The sequence below is a fragment of the Theobroma umbraticum genome, unplaced genomic scaffold (assembly GCF_002168275.2).
Source record: "Theobroma umbraticum cultivar Fairchild unplaced genomic scaffold, ASM216827v3 scaffold_44.0, whole genome shotgun sequence".
NCBI classification, from domain to species: domain Eukaryota; kingdom Viridiplantae; phylum Streptophyta; class Magnoliopsida; order Malvales; family Malvaceae; genus Theobroma; species Theobroma umbraticum.
Genome location: NW_018397255.1, coordinates 873443 through 889548, shown reverse-complemented (window position 1 = coordinate 889548; position 16106 = coordinate 873443). Strand labels below are relative to the sequence as shown.

At 37.7% G+C, this 16106-nt stretch overlaps 4 protein-coding genes and 1 pseudogene across 4 annotated transcripts; 1 reads left to right on the top strand and 4 right to left on the bottom strand.

The window, feature by feature from the left end:
- Positions 1–2929: 2929 nt before the first annotated feature.
- LOC110409079 (S-adenosyl-L-methionine-dependent methyltransferases superfamily protein) lies at positions 2930–6717 on the top strand. The gene is made up of 7 exons (XM_021418312.1): positions 2930–4406; positions 4485–4634; positions 4894–5275; positions 5354–5528; positions 5679–5951; positions 6037–6231; positions 6337–6717. Exons 1-7 carry the CDS (start codon positions 3036–3038, stop codon positions 6551–6553), a joined length of 2763 nt encoding a protein of 920 aa, XP_021273987.1. The 5' UTR covers positions 2930–3035; the 3' UTR covers positions 6554–6717.
- A 187-nt stretch (positions 6718–6904) lies between these two features.
- LOC110410052 (protein NRT1/ PTR FAMILY 5.10 pseudogene) lies at positions 6905–8079 on the bottom strand (annotated as a pseudogene).
- On the bottom strand, positions 7854–9281 carry LOC110409026 (Glutaredoxin family protein). Its single transcript, XM_021418236.2, has 4 exons — positions 8919–9281; positions 8594–8667; positions 8396–8494; positions 7854–8308 (listed from the first exon to the last, which is right to left on the bottom strand). Exons 1-4 carry the CDS (start codon positions 9080–9082, stop codon positions 8253–8255), a joined length of 393 nt encoding a protein of 130 aa, XP_021273911.1. The 5' UTR covers positions 9083–9281; the 3' UTR covers positions 7854–8252.
- Positions 9282–9601: 320 nt separating this feature from the next.
- LOC149527581 (oxidoreductase-like protein, amino-terminal protein) lies at positions 9602–10184 on the bottom strand. The gene has a single exon (XM_089782373.1). The coding sequence runs from the start codon at positions 10060–10062 to the stop codon at positions 9703–9705; it is 360 nt and encodes a 119-aa protein (XP_089638499.1). The 5' UTR covers positions 10063–10184; the 3' UTR covers positions 9602–9702.
- Positions 10185–10970: 786 nt separating this feature from the next.
- Positions 10971–13769, bottom strand: ALDH3F1 (aldehyde dehydrogenase 3F1). Its single transcript, XM_021418235.2, has 10 exons — positions 13514–13769; positions 13365–13433; positions 13160–13256; positions 12669–12875; positions 12462–12586; positions 12249–12353; positions 11999–12171; positions 11794–11884; positions 11549–11698; positions 10971–11459 (listed from the first exon to the last, which is right to left on the bottom strand). Exons 1-10 carry the CDS (start codon positions 13691–13693, stop codon positions 11220–11222), a joined length of 1437 nt encoding a protein of 478 aa, XP_021273910.1. The 5' UTR covers positions 13694–13769; the 3' UTR covers positions 10971–11219.
- Positions 13770–16106: the final 2337 nt, after the last annotated feature.

Below are 16106 nucleotides of genomic sequence, written 5' to 3'. Positions count from 1 at the left end.
TTGACCTAATAGAGAAACTTTATTCAGTCCTGTTTGGTAACTGGTTGGCTAAAGATTTTTGATTGAATGGTGATATCTGATGCATCTCATCTTATCTCATGCTGGGTTAATTTAAAAGGGGAATTTTCACAACAATCGACTGCTATCAAACTAAGTAACACAGGCAGATGTTCTATCACGTCCCCTTTCCCTGAAAAGACTTATCAAATAGAAGCCCCAAAGAACATTAAGATGTGAAAAAGGAAAATCATCAATCCCCCTTTCCCAACGCAAAAAGTATTGATGCCACTTTACCAGAGAGTTCTTCAAGTGGCATTTTAAGGGTTTCCTTGCTCAGAAACTCACACTTTTTCTCGGATTCTCATGTTGAGGGACACCAAGAGGAATAATATTTTTCTTTGTACAGGAAACTCTCACTCGGGCTGGATTCTCCATCGACATTCTATTTGTTATTCCTAACTGTCAGCAATTCTCTGAAAGAATATGGAATAACTAATTTCTCTTCCTTTCTCTTTCTGCTGATATTTACCCATCAGACTATCTGGTGCATTCACCATCAGGACCAACCCCAATGTTTATTTTTATAGTCGTGATTATTTTCGAACCCTAAAGAAAGAATCTATGTCCCTGTTAACTCAAGAAATGGTTTGGGAATTTTGAGACAATGGAAAAACATGCATGAACAACACGAGCGGGGAGAGGTAGAGGATACCCGCCCACCTCCAGCTTTTGACTTTCGCCATGGCCAACAAGTCTGCATGCGCTCCGCCCTTTCTGTTGATATAATTTACCAGGCTCCAAGTTCCAATCGTGCTTGACCCGACTTAAGCCATGCCCTGACGTCTACTTTGCTCAGCAAACTGTAGTCCACAGACATGAGAATAACGAAGCATAGAACTGAGAGCCATGATGCGGCAGTGAAAAAGGCTTTTGGCAGTTTACGGTTTGGAGTTTTCTAAAGATTGAAAAAAGGAGTAAATATTATGTGAAGGAACTCCCAGAGAAAGAAAAAGAAAGAACATCAATGATAAACCAAAGCAAACAGTTTTTGCTTGAAACTGAAAGCCCAAATAACAGCCGAAGTCATTTAAGACTACTGGGATTTGTCACGGCATTAAGGGGCTGTAGGGATGTGTCCATATCTGCTGGGTACGTAGTACCTTTGGGTGTGGCCAGTCGCCAGTGTGCAGAGAGATAAATCTTGCTGCAGGAACAGTATCAGTTAATTTTTGTGCTTGTGGGCATAATTGGTGTGGTCCCAAACTGGCTTTTCTGTTAGTGAGTGTCTCAGCTCTGCTGCCAAAAGCTTCCTTTGCTCAACCTGCTGTTCTAACCCCTCAAAAGAAAAGAAGCCCTGTTGTGCTTGTGAGACTGCAGGAGGCAAGTCTTTGTTGAGCCTTTGCATTGGATAGGGACAGTCCTTTCTACTAAGGGGAAAAAAGGGCAGAAAAAAAAAGGAATGCTGCGATGCTGCAAATTGGCGCAAGATACATTCATCTATAAAAATAAGAGTTTTCCCTGTTTGCAAAATCCATAAATAAGGCTTAAAAAAACCAAATAGTAGTAGGTATTATGTATTATGTATTCAGCAGTGAATATAGCGACCTTATCTCTCCATAAACTCAGTACCTATTTTTCACTTGGCCCTGTGTTTTTGGCTTTGAATCCCTTTAATTAGCCTTGACTATGGAAATTGAGGAACTCAACAAACTTTGTCCGTAGCTAAGATGTTGGAGAACAGTTTTCTTGGTACCCTTTTTTTTCTTTTGGGAAAAAAAACCGAAGGATTAAAAATTGTCAGACTGAAAATCTGAACTGTCAACTGTTCCCCATGTTGGCATGTTAACTTGTTAGTTGGTTCGCTTACTTCTTAATCAAACCTTGTTCCCCATATGAATCAACAGGCTTTTGATGCGACAGGCAACTTGGAAGTTTTGGACAATCTGAAACATAATGCGGCGAAGTGGATGTATGATGTATGTGATTATCTTTTGCTTTAGGGACCCCCCCCAACTTTGTCTCTAAAAATATGGTTTCAAACAGAGCTTATCCGCATGATAAGAGAACAGGTATGGAAGATGTTTGCTTATGCTTTTTTCCAGAACCTGTAAAGCTTCAAATAAAAAAAGTGCCAAAGAACCCTTTTGCCCCAAAATCTGCCTCCGGGTCTTGGAAACGACAGGCATTGTAAATAGCATCCTGTTGCCTCTTCTCTGGACCAAAAATCTACACCCCTTTTGCTCCATTCTCCTCCTCCTGTCGTTGCCCTTCATCTTCCCAACTTGTCCAAACTCAAAAAAAGAAAAAAAAAAAGCAACAAAGGGGTCCAAAAAGTGCCCTGCATTCTGGTCCATGTTGGGAGCTGACAAAGCTTAATGGGATATGCCTTCACTTTGTCCAACTGAAACCCACTAAATCATAAAAAAGAAAGTGGAATTGCATTAATAATTTAATAATGATCTCATCTTCATTCCATGTCACATCCAAAGATTTTGCTGAGATATCTTTGCATAAAATCTATAGATGATTGATCTGATGATCTCATAATTCAACCTGCATCAGACAGAAAGTGCACTGACCTTTGTTTTTTGTGTTGGAGAAAGCTTGGGCCACTGCTTTCATTTTGCTGAATGAGTGGGTCTTTTGTGAGGGTCTCTAGTCTCTCCCATCAGGCTTTGGGTTATGCGTGGCCCATAATGAAAATAGTCCTCCAGGCCCCAAGGCCTTGATGAGTAAATTCATCTGGTTCATCAGGAATAGGAAAAATAAAAAAAAGAAGTAAAAGACAGAAATGAGAAAACAAAGCTGTCCAACGAATTCCCTTCTCCAACTCCTTCGGATCTTGAGACATTCATACTTGGAAAATCGGAATGATTCTTCTCTCTTTACAGTTTCTGCTTTCTCTTGCGTCTCCCTCCACAAACTTAGCTTAATCTTCTCAATGTTTTTGATCTCCATTTCTTACCAAAACCACACCTCCTAAAGCATATCTCTTCTCTCGTATGCACTCTCACTTCTAAAGAGTTAAAACCAAAATGGCAATAGGGGGAAAGTCTCGCAGCAACAAGCGTTCATCGTCGGTTTCATATGCATCGACTATAACCACCGTAGTCTTTGTAACCTTATGCGTTTTTGGGGTATGGATGCTCACTTCCAACTCCGTTGCACCCCCACAAACAACCACCACGCGCACCGCCGCTGACAACAACGCCGACAGTACGTTTCCTTCTTCAAATGAAGAACAAATCACCAAAAACAATGATGATAAAGACAAAGCTGTCTTTGAAGATAATCCTGGGCAACTCCCTGACGATGCCATCAAACCTGATGAGGGTAAGTCCGAGGAGGATAAAGGAAGCGAGTCTGAGGATAAAGGGACAGAAGGTGGAGCAGCTGAGGAGGATCCAAATGGTTTACAGGGCAAAGAATCAACTGAAGAGCAGGAGAAGCAGAGTGAAACTCAGATATCAGAGGAAAGCGTATTGACTCAAAACCAACAATCTGAGGAAAACAGCCAGAAGGAGTTAGAAGACAATAGGGAAACGGGAAATGAGGAAACCAACAGGAATCCGGAGGCAAACAACAATCCGGATTCAGAAGAAGATCAAAGTCAAAGTGCGGAACAGAAACAAGGAAATGAGAAATCGAAAGAGTGGCAAAATAATCAAGAGTCGGAAGATGAACAGCAAGGTGAAGACAAGCAAAAGATACAAGAGGTTGAAAGCCATGAAGACACGCAAGAAACAACAAACGAGAAATCGAAGGAAGATGATCAAGAGAAACCAAAGAATGACACGACGGAGTTAGAAGAAGAACAAAAGGGAAACAAACAGCAAAGTCCAGAGCAACAAGAGTTACAAACGCAAGAGATTGCACAAACCACTTTTAGCGACGAAACCAAGGACAAACAAAAAGAAATCCTAAACGAGACTCAAACCGATGCGTTCAATATACTGAAGCCCGCGACCAACAAGGAGACAACAGAGAAAGAAACCCAAAGTGAAGCTCAGAATCAGGAAACTCAACAACAGGACGCCCCAAAGGAAGAGATTTCGAATGACTCAAACTCGGGTGAGTCGTTAGGAAGTTCCATTCCAAAAGAGTCGTCCGAGTCGAAGAAGTCCTGGAAGACGCAGAAGACTCAATCAGAAAACGAGAAAGAGAGACGGAAGGACGAATCAACCGGTAAAGAGAGCATCTATGGTTACACATGGCAGTTATGTAACGTCACTGCCGGTACTGATTACATTCCATGTTTGGACAACGAGAAAGCATTGAAGAAATTACATAGTACTAAGCACTTTGAACATCGGGAGAGGCATTGCCCTGAGGAGGCACCCACGTGTTTGGTCCCACTTCCGGAGGGATACAAAAGGTCCATCCCCTGGCCCCAAAGCCGAGATAAGGTCAAGATTGAATAAACCCGTCTGATTGTTATGATTTTTTTTGTGGGATTGTAACTTTGTTTTCCTGTGATCTTGCAGATATGGTACCATAATGTACCGCACACGAAGTTGGCTCAGGTAAAAGGGCATCAGAACTGGGTTAAAGTGAGCGGTGAGTTCTTGACTTTCCCTGGCGGAGGGACCCAATTCATACATGGTGCCCGCCACTACATTGACTTCGTCGAGCAGGTAAGTCTGAGACAGTCCCATCTATGTATTGATTTTGATCCTGCTTGAACTATGTACAAAATTCTTATTTTCACTCACAAAATTACAATGAAGATGTTCTCCTTTTGCATATGAATCTGTAATTATGATGTTTTAAATTCTATACACTTGCTTTCTTTTCCTGAGATTGATAGTGAGACCCAGAAAAGTAAGATGACAAGAATGGGAGATTATCATATTATATGTTGAGAATGAAGATTACGTTTGCTATTGGCTGCAGTCAGTGTCGGACATTAAATGGGGTAAGCACACCAGGGTGATCTTGGATGTTGGATGTGGTGTCGCCAGCTTTGGAGGTTTTCTTTTCGATAGAGATGTTCTGGCAATGTCTTTCGCGCCTAAAGATGAGCATGAAGCTCAAGTTCAATTCGCCCTTGAAAGAGGAATTCCCGCAATATCCGCTGTGATGGGTTCTCAGCGGCTACCATTTCCTTCCAGGGTCTTCGATATAGTGCACTGTGCACGTTGTAGAGTGCCTTGGCATGCAGAAGGTGGTCTGCTTCTGCTAGAACTGAACCGTGTTCTAAGACCTGGAGGATACTTTGTCTGGTCAGCTACCCCTGTCTACCAGAATCTTGAAGAGGATGTGGAAATATGGAAGGGTGAACACGGAAAATTACATTCAATTCAAACAGAGTTTTTTAGGTTTTCATTGAGCTGACAAGTAGTAAATTTTGCAGCCATGACGGCCCTGACAGAATCCATGTGTTGGGAGCTTGTGACCATCAAGAAGGATCAATTGAATTCCATTGGTGCTGCCGTCTACCGCAAACCTACCTCAAATGAATGCTATGACAAAAGGAAGGAGAATAGTCCTCCAATGTGTGAAAATAGTGATGATGCAAATGCTGTCTGGTAGGTTTCTTTACATATTCTCGATGTTATGCTCCATTCTGTCAAGTCAAGGTTCAACTGCAGCTCATGAAGCTATCTCCTCAGCTCAAGTACCATAACGAAATACTTCACGTCAAGGTGATAGATTCATTCTTTCTTGTTTTGTTTCAGGCACGTACCCCTGCAGGCATGCATGCACCGCGTGCCAGTAAATCAGGCTGAACGAGGGGCACAATGGCCGGCAGATTGGCCTGCTCGGCTACAAAACATTCCCTACTGGTTGAACAGCTCCCAGATGGGGATTTACGGGAAACCAGCTCCCCAAGATTTTGCTAGAGATTATGAACATTGGTCACGAGTAGTGAGCAAGTTGTATATGAGCGGATTGGGAATCAGTTGGTCTAATGTTAGAAATGTGATGGACATGAGAGCTGTTTATGGAGGGTAATGGTCGTCGTTCATCACTTCTCTTTCTCGTATTAGAAATCAGTACACTATAGATGGAAAGTTACATCTTGGATGCGTGCAGGTTTGCAGCAGCCCTGAAGGACATTCAAGTGTGGGTGCTGAACGTGGTGAACTTTGATTCTCCGGACACACTACCAATAATCTACGAACGAGGTCTTTTCGGAATATACCATGACTGGTGCGAGTCCTTCAGCACCTACCCTCGATCATATGATCTCCTGCACGCTGATCATCTGTTCTCCAAGCTGAAAAAGAGGTTAGAAACTATAGCACGATATTCCCTTCTTTCTCTTCTCTCATTCAAATTCCATCTGCAATTGAAGAAGTTTGCTAATCGGTTCATTTCCCCGGTGTTCGCAAGGTGCAAACTTGAACCGGTGATGGCAGAGGTTGATCGAATTGTCAGACCAGGAGGAAAACTGATTGTTCGTGATGAATCAAGTGCTATCGGGGAAGTGGAGAACTTGTTGAAGTCTCTGCATTGGGAGGTTCATCTGACTTTCTCCAAAGATGATGAAGGAATACTCAGCGCTCAGAAAGGTGATTGGCGACCAACAACATATCAAGGTTCCTCCTAGAAAGAAAACCTTTCTGCTATTGTTGTTTCAAGGGATGTAAAACATTGAAGCATACATATCATAGCGAAATGCTGTAACTTGAAACTTGGTTTTTTATTTTTTGTCCCCTTAAATTAAGGGTAATTCTTTTTTAAGAGATTTATTTTGTGACAATTGATACTTTTATGAATACATGATTTGTTCTTTGTGCCACTATGTATTTTTTATTTTTGGTATTTTTTAAAGTTTTTTTTTAAAATTTTGTTTAGACTAATCTTAAGTTAAACAAAAATAAAAAAATAAATAAAGGGGGAGAATCGAATGAATGACGGGGGGAAAACAGGAAGAGAGAGATTAGGAAAAATCGGGAAACCAGAAGAAATATAACCAAAACTATATACAAGTAGACAACATTTCTGTTGGCATTAGCTTATGAATAATTATAATATGAACTTAATAACAAATTTACAATTCATCAATAGTGATCCTAACGCAGTGTCATAAGGACGTGTAGGCAGACATTCAACCAAGCAAACAGCCAGTAAAAGTAATCAAGATGTGCTTGATGAAGATTATCAGCAAACCAGCTTTTTCCACCCTTATTACCACTGGCTTTGTCTATAATAGAGATAAGAAAGTTGCCTGCTCTAAAGATTAGGTAAAGAGACAGACCAGCGCTTGTCGACTCATTTGGAACTTTATCATAGAAGAATTCTTGCAGACCAACCATGGTGAAAACATCTGAGACTCCAAACAAGATATGTCGAGGAAGCAGCTGCCACAGAGTCATTGGAACCATAGCATTTGGCAAATCAACCAGGCCATACTCTTGAGCAGATTTTTGCTTTTTCGTTAAAACTAGATCGGCAACTTTCATGGACATAACTGATCATGGACCCGAGGGTTTTTGTGTTATAGTATCAATAGGACCAAAGGCACGATCTTAGAGAGGAATGAAGAGAATGATGGTAAGACTGATGAAGCATTGAAGTGAAGAAGCAGGTATCTTGAAGCTCGAGACTGCTCTATCCATGGTCCACCCTTGCTTAGTGAAAAACATGGAGGATTGTGCACAGGCTATAGCATACGCTAGACTTGTTATATATCATAACCTTCTCCTAACCAATTTTGACAAGAAACAGCATGCATGAAAAGGACTTCGGACACCATACTTTTGGCTACTTCTTTTTATCTGTCAATGCATATCAATGCCAACCACAAGGGTTGCAGTCCTAAAATTACATCTTCAATGAATAATTAAGACATTTTCTTTGAAAATTAAATGGAAAATCATGTTCACATTTCACTTGTTTCGAATTCATTTCAGAAGAAAGAACAGTTATATTTACCATATGGAGAAACACCAAACTGCCAATAGATCCATTGACAAAGTATAGGTTTTAGTGAAAACTAAACTAAACAAAGTATAGATTCTAGTGAAAACTAAACTAAACAAAGAATAGATTCTAGTAAAACTAAATTAAGTCATTGCTTCCTCTCTCAAACTGCATCTACAACAAACTTAAGACTTGAACCACATCTTCCATAAGGATGAAGAGAATCAAGACTAACATCAACAAGGCGTGCCAGTATCCTGGAGCATTCAATATAATCTTGCGGAGAACTTACTTAATTCACAACCCTAAGATGATTCTCTAATCCACATGCAGCATCACAACTCAGATCAAATGATTGAATTCCTCTTTTATCTATTAGCTCATTAACTTGCAGCTAGAAGCTTTTGCAATTTACCACTGTGGACTGCATCCTTGAGATCTACAAAGTAGTCACAAATAAAAAAAAAAAAGGAAAATGAGCTCGGATTAATGGAAAACCAAAAGTTATGAAAGCTATGTAGCTAACCATCAGAGCCTCCAATATGCTTGCCATTGACAAACACTTGTGGGACAGTGCTTCGACCGACCAAATCCAGAAGGACATACTGGATTTTACCTCCATCATCTAAAACAAATATTCAAGAAGTCAAAGTGTCATTTAGAATTACTCTTTTCGTACATATTCACCGGAAAAACTCAGCAGAAGCAGATAACACATAGATACCTCGGAGATCAAGCTCCACAACATAAGGTGTCTCATTTAGCTCACTGAATATGCGCTTGGCACGAAAGCAATACCTAAGAACAGGGCAAAGCAAAAGATTTGGGACCAACCCATCATATGATCCAATACACAAAATCCCAAAAGAGTTCAAGTTTCAATTCTACTTTTGAAGACATACCCAACAAGAAAAATGGGGTTTAAAGTGGCATAAGATTAATTACAATCGATAAACACAATGCCCTGATTCTTAATTATGAATATGAAATGGTCCAAATAAAACCGGAAATGTGAAAGATGGAAACGAGGAAAAAAAAAAACAACTTACGGGCAATAGGATTTGGAGAAAATGACGATCTTGTTGGAGAAGATGGTGTTTTGGACAAAGGCGGAAGCTGAATTGTTGGCTTTAGCTAGCCTTAGAGCATTTCCGGCTACCAGCAACACCACGACCGTCCCAAATATCGTCAGGATAAACCTCGACCGCGACATCCTTTCCCACGTTCTTCCTCCGACGGAAATCTTGGATTCGGAGCTTGTGACTCGAAATCGATTGATCGCGAGCTTTCTGATCAGTCGATTGTCGACGAGCTTGTGTTTGATCTTTTCATTGAGGCTCTAGTTAGCCCCTTGGGCTTCGCAGTCTTTGGGATTTTTGACCCAAAAAGGAACGATGCCCATGTACAAGTCCGATTAGAAAACTCGTATTCGTATGTATCGTAATCTAACACGTAATACTCTTGATCGGAGAACGGGGTCAATTTTTAATAATTATTATTTAAAAGTTATTTATTTCAAAAACTAAAAAAAATGGCGTGAATATATTTATATTTTTTTATTATTCATATGTATAAGTCAAATTTTATGGAGTTAAATATCCAATATTTAAATGAAAATTCATTTGGATAATACTTTTTTCGATGATTAAAATCGATATTAATTTCGTACTAATATGTAGTCCTACATTTAATGATTTTATATTAATAAAACAATTTCAATAAATTCAAGAAATTTGAGAACAAATAATAATTTTCTTCTTCTGTTTGCCATGAATTTATTCACCAAATTAAAACAACAACAAAATAAAAATAAAAACAAAAATGCAAGATGACTTAAGATTTGGGAGCCTTGGAATCCGATTCGCGAAGCTTATTGTAAGCCTCGAGCTCCTCATAGTACACATCCCAAACGCACCGCACGCATCCACTCCCGCAACAATCCCCAGGCTCGGGCGTCTCCGGCGGAGGCGGCAATTTGTTAACTAATTCTTCTTCTTCTTCTCCTTTTTTCTTATCGTCGCCAGTGTCCTTTATAGCCGATGACCCTTTCGTTAAATCGTTCTCGGTGGCCATGGATTTTGATTGAACGCAGCCGCTGACGGGAAGGAGCCGGCGTGGATCTTGAGTTATGTGGCTGTTGATGGTGATTATATTGGAGGAGACAAATCGAAGGGTCGGAGTCAGGTGTCTCATGAGCGAGCCGACATGGGTTCGGGAGTTATTGAATGTGGTCAGCGGTGATTGGTCGGTGGGGGTTCGAGGAAGGAGCGACGCCAGCCTTTTTGGGCGTGGGATGGCTTCGTGTTTATACTGTATTAACCGTCAACTGCCGCGAGGGGACAATTTAAACGCTTCTATTTCTTCTACCATTTGCCAGATGGCTAAAGTTACAGGTGGCAGCGGTTTATTGGTTTAATTAGTGTTTTTTAGGTTATTGGACGGTGTATTAAATGAAAAAATATTTTTAAAAATTAAAATAATAATTAATCTTATTGAGATAGCAGGCTCCGTCAATCCGACCTAATATGATAACAATTAAAATATCTTTTTCATTTAATCTACGAAAGCACAGATTAATATTTTCCTAAATAATGTAAAATTGAAAAAAATTAGAAAAGAATTCGTAGACTTTGGATTATTAAAATTGATAGGCAAATACTACAATGCTATTATATGAATTTAATAAGTGTTTAACTATATATCAGCCGGACCCTAACACAATGATTTTAAAGAGTGTCATTAGGGCATTCGTTAATAAAATTTATAAGGAAATACAGAGAGCAAAATTCGTAATGAAATTTAGATGCATATAGATAAGGATTGAAGTTAGTTAGATTATTATTTTAAAAAACATTTTTTTCATTTAATGTCAAGAAGCTAAGGTTAACAGTTCACTATCTAATGTGAAACGATTGTTTCATCATGATGGGAAGAAGACTTTGGATAATTAGAATTGATAGGCATGTACTACGATGCTACTGCTACTATCTGAATTTCAAACAACACGTAGCCAGAAATCGTCCTTGAAACTTAGAAGGCAGATGTAGGTTAGGTTAGGTTAGGCAATTAATTTAGTTTGATATTTGTATTTAATCTCACAGTAAAGGGCAATTGCTAAATGGATTCCCAGGCCACATGCTTGAGGCAAGGTGTGGGTTGAAACTTAATTGAACTATGCTCAGATTTGGTTCCAACATAACAACAAAACCTGTCTTGTTTGTGGTTCAGGACAGAACATCTGACAAGAAGCAAACATTTCACATTGATGCAAACAGGCATTATTTAATCCTTCCACCCTACTTAGTAAAGGAAAGAGGCAACAGAGCAGGCCCTGGAACTGTTTTTTTCACCTATGGCTTTTTCAACCCTAGCAGGAGGAGGATTAGTCCGAAGTAGTCGAACCTGTAAGCTAATTTGATGAACCGGAGCTTGAAATCATTCCAGGGAGGATATCTTGGTTCCAATTCAGGAAAGAAGGCTCTGTGCAGTACAGCTTTTTCATGGCTGAAAGTATCAAAAGAATACTTCCCATGGTATCTTCCGAAGCCACTTTGGCCAACTCCTCCAAATGGTAGCGAATCACATACAAACTGCAAAACATTGTTAACACATTGAACAAGCTTTAATTTATCTGCATGATGAATATGTAAGAGAAGTTTGAGGAGAAGCAGAGCAATACTTGAACCATGACATCGTTGAATGTTACAGTTCCTGAGGATGTTTCTGATAGAATTCGTTTCTTGAAGGTTCCATCCTCGGTGAAAGCATAGATAACAAGAGGCTTAGGCCTAGAGTTAATGAATTCGATGCTTTCTTCAATGTTATTCAGCTATACAAGAATGGTAACTGTTTTTCAGGATTTTTCCTGAACAAAACAGATAGTTTGCAGGAAGAAACAATAAAACAGGGTTGAGAATCTCTCACTGTGATTATGGGAAGCAATGGACCAAAGATTTCTTCAGTCATGATCTCAGAATCAAGTGGGGGATTTAACAAGATTGTTGGCTCAATAATCCTGTTAATTAGTTCATTGATCAATCAAAGATCCGCATGAAACCTTGTCTATGAACATGAAAAAGATAAATAAATAAATAAATGCCTTGGAAATTCAAAGATGCAGAGAAATTACAGTCTTTCTTCATCAGCGGAACCTCCGTGAACAATTGAGGCCGCAACATGGGGATCTTCTAAAAGATGATAGATTCTTTCAAAGTGATGCTTGTTCGCAATTCTGGAGATGCATTTCAAGTCTCCAAGGTTTCCACCATAGAATCTCTTGATGTTCTTCTTTAATAGCTCAATCTGAAACAGACAAAAAACCTATGAATTCAAATCGACATACAAATCCCATTTTCCATCAAAATTTTCATGGTGAATACCAGAGTAGAGGCAAATTTCTCTTCCACAAGCAAGTAATCTACAGCGATGCAAGCTTGTCCGCTGCAGAGCCCCCACTTCCCCCCTGCGATTCTTTTTGCAATCACCTTGACACCAGAGTGACACAAGCAAATTTAGAACGTCGAACCATTTTCCCTCTGAATATACATTAACATTTGTTCAAAGCGTTAATTCTTGTAATCAGACAAAAGAACCTTTGTTTTTGAAGGGCTGGCGAAGGCGTCTACAACAGCAGGGCATTTTCCACCAAGTTCTAAAGTAACTGGTGTCAAATGCCTGGCAGCTGCAGTCATAACCAAGCGGCCCACTCGTGGACTCCCTGAAGACAATAGATAAAAGGCAGATGTTATCCGAGATTCAAATCATCCATAAAAGAAATACATTTATGCAATTAAGGTTACCAGTGAAGAATATCTTGTCCCATTTCAGCTCAAGCAGTCTTTCACCAACATCTGCTGCACCGCCGATGACCTTAACGGCTTTGTTGTCCAAATAAAGGGGAAAAGTTTCGATGAAAAAGGACAAGCACGCCGGGGCCAGCTCTGAAGGTTTTAGCACCACTGCGTTCCCTGCAGAGATTGCTCCGATCAATGGGTCCAATGCCAACGCTGCATCAAGAACAACATATGACAATACTAAGGCATTCGCATCAGTTTGGAGATCTTTGGTTTCGAGTGGAAACTGGAAAGAGACATGCATAAGCTAGATCTAACTGAACTAAAGTGCGATTAATTGATGTTTCCTGGGCTGCTTGCAGGATTCCTCGATTAAGGAAGAAGAACAAATTGATCTCAATAGTATAGATATTCCATCTTCCACAGGGTGCAACATCAGGATTCAGAATTCAGAATTCACAATTAAAACAGGCTTCTCAGGTTTTGGCTGAACTCACAGATGGGGAAGTTCCAAGACGAGAATATGAGAACTACGCCAAGTGGTTCAGGCAGCACTTCCCCTTTTGCAGGAAAGAAAACCAATGGCAACTCAGCCTGGACCGAAACAAAAAAAATGGAAAAGGCAAAGTATTGGCATGGTTCCATCCACTTCCAGGAGAAATTGAACGTAGGGAAAGAGAAAGAGATCAGAGAGCAGTAAACCTTCTTAGGTGCGACCCACTTGTCCAGACAGCTCAAAGCATAGTTGGCTGATTTCAGTATAACCCCCATCTGCAAGCAAAATTAGCAATCAAACGCAACTTGGATTGAACCAAATTAGCTGATAAATCCATATATGCATATTCACTCACCTCATCTCTGTATGATTCAGCAGGATCCTTTCCAAGATCCTGATGGAGTACTTTATAAATGGTCTGCTCGTTTTCATTTATCAGGTCAATCACAGCCCTCAGCTGGTTCTTCCTCCACGCCACACTTCTAGTTCTTCCACTTTTGAAGGTTTCCCTTACCCCTGCTATGCTTCCTTCCATCGCTGATATACCTTCACTTCGCTTCTCTGATATGAAACTTTTAAAAGTAACTTGCCCCTTCCCTCCTTGACCCTGCTTATAGTTATTGCTGATTGATAATTTAATACTGCGGCCACCTAAACTCTAGGACAGATGGCTTTTTCCGTCTGCTTCCCTTTTTTGGTACCAAACAGTCCTCATGGACAACTGGCAACTTTCTAATGTTACACATTGAAGAAATTCTGGCGCCAACCTATGGAATTGGCCCTGTGTTTAACTAATTCAGTAATATTTTCCTTGTCAAAATACTAGTTTTTGTTGTCACGGTGAATATTTGTGGTTTTATTAATATTTAAATAATCATTTACATATAAAATACAAATATTTTTTAAAATTGTAAAATTAATTATTTATAACTAAAAGACTATTCAATGAAAGACAATATTTCAAAATTATATATAATTGAAATTTTATAATACTATTTTATAAATTATTCACTTTTAATGAAAATCATTCGATGCACAATTAGAATTTTTATTTACAAATTCGATAAATATAATGAATAAATATGATAATTTTAGTCAATCATCATAGGTATAATTAAATTTCCGATTAAGCAAATGATTAACTTAATTAATCACTTTTAAATTGAAAAAAAAAAGAATCTCAAGTTGGTACTTATACTATTATAACAAAAATTTGAAATTGGATGCAAATTTTTATATTTTAAAATTTAAATAATATTTAAAATTTTTTATCTATGTGCTATATAATCAATTTGGAAAGAAAAGAAATACATATTTAATTCCTTTAAAGTTTGAGTTTCCAAATCAAGTAGGACTTTTGTCCTATACCCATGTATATTGTGCTGACACGAAAAAATAGAAGCAAAATTAATAAAATAATTACAATTTCAAACAAGGAAAGTTTCTTTTTATAGTAGATTAGTTAATTTGTTGTATTAATGTATATTATATATAATAAAGATTAGGTTGAGTAATTAGGCTATTCGATTGGTTTGGTCTGTCATACATAAAAATCAAATAGATAAAATATTTTTAAAAAATAAATTAAAATCGACCAAATATAAAAAAAGACCAATCGAATCAATTATCGAATTAGTTAGATAAGTTTGATTTTGGATTAAAAAGATCAAAATTTTATTATTTTTTTGGTAAATTATAATATTAAAATTATTAATTTTATTCATAATTATAAAATATATAATAAAAATAATATATAATATATAATATAATATAATTTAATATTTTAGTTAATTAAATTCAAAAATTGTAAAATAAAAATAAACAATTAAACTAAAATTTTTAAATTAAATAAATAAATTAAATCAAATCATTTTCTTCAAATCGCATTTAATACAGTTAAATCATCTATCCGTTTCAATTTGACTTATCCCTAACAAAGATAATTCATTTCCCACAGCCAAAGTTTCTGCCCTAGCTACCTGCAAACAGCCTGTTTCATGTACGAGTACACCCATTGAAAGAAACAGATGAAGGAATTGACAAGGCTGATGTAATTGATCTTTCCTTCGGTTGGTAAAGCATTTACTCACTTTGAGCTAATAAAGGAAAAGCAAATAAAATTCGATTAAATTACAGTGAATGTATAGTTAGTACATAATATTTATATATTATCATTTAAAATTATAAAAAATAAAAATTTAAATGAGATAATAATATTTAATTTATAAATTTTATGTACGAATATAAATCTGTTCAACTATTTTTTTTTTTTTACACTTTTATCGATATATGTTGTAGGTGGGAAATTTAATAAAGAAGCATGTTTATTATAGGACATGATTGGGTGCAATCTTTTTGAGTACTAAGAAAAAATTTGTTCAAGTATTAATAGCTGAAAAACGAAATCCTCTTGATTGGTCGTTAACCATCTGATTTGTTCCTCAGGAATTGGATTTAAAGAGAGGAAAATGGGAAGAAGTAGGCCATGCCGTTGCACCCCCTGGATTCGAAGCTGAGGAGAGAACTTGGCATCGGAGCTCAGGAAACGCTTTGTTAAGGCACAGAACATGATTGAGATCTGAGACGTGAGAAGACCCTAGATATGGGCAGAACCCTAGCGGGGTGTGCCTGTACCCTAATCATTCATGTCCTTGTACAAAAAAGCTAATAAATGTTTATATTATTTTTTTAAGAAAAATATTTGATGTGATGTAATAATTTCTTTTGATCTTTCTCTTTATATATAAAAAAATTATATTAATAAAATATTATTTTAAAAGAAATAAAACGGTAATATTAAAACTTAGAATCATTTTGAATTTTATTAAATTTTTATTTTTTTAAAATAATATTTTAAATATTAAAATTTGATGGTCTGCCCGTGTATAGAAATTATATACTGTTAATGTATTAAATATTAATTGTTTAATATAGTGATAGTGTATAGC

Bases quoted from the DNA above. Each gene is read 5' to 3' on its own strand.
- LOC110409079 (XM_021418312.1), top strand. From the start codon at position 3,036: ATGGCAATAGGGGGAAAGTCTCGCAGCAACAAGCGTTCATCGTCGGTT. The intron at 4,635-4,893 runs GTAAGTCTGAGA...TATTGGCTGCAG, and splicing joins ACATTGACTTCGTCGAGCAG to TCAGTGTCGGACATTAAATG. The intron at 5,529-5,678 runs GTAGGTTTCTTT...GTTTTGTTTCAG, and splicing joins GATGATGCAAATGCTGTCTG to GCACGTACCCCTGCAGGCAT.
- LOC110409026 (XM_021418236.2), bottom strand. From the start codon at position 9,082: ATGTCGCGGTCGAGGTTTATCCTGACGATATTTGGGACGGTCGTGGTG. The intron at 8,668-8,918 runs GTAAGTTGTTTT...CCCTGTTCTTAG, and splicing joins TTCTCCAAATCCTATTGCCC to GTATTGCTTTCGTGCCAAGC. The intron at 8,495-8,593 runs GTATCTATGTGT...TATTTGTTTTAG, and splicing joins TGTGGAGCTTGATCTCCGAG to ATGATGGAGGTAAAATCCAG.
- ALDH3F1 (XM_021418235.2), bottom strand. From the start codon at position 13,693: ATGGAAGGAAGCATAGCAGGGGTAAGGGAAACCTTCAAAAGTGGAAGA. The intron at 13,257-13,364 runs GTTTACTGCTCT...GTTTCGGTCCAG, and splicing joins AGTGGGTCGCACCTAAGAAG to GCTGAGTTGCCATTGGTTTT. The intron at 12,354-12,461 runs GTTCTTTTGTCT...TCTGGTGTCAAG, and splicing joins CCAGCCCTTCAAAAACAAAG to GTGATTGCAAAAAGAATCGC.
- LOC149527581 (XM_089782373.1), bottom strand. From the start codon at position 10,062: ATGAGACACCTGACTCCGACCCTTCGATTTGTCTCCTCCAATATAATC.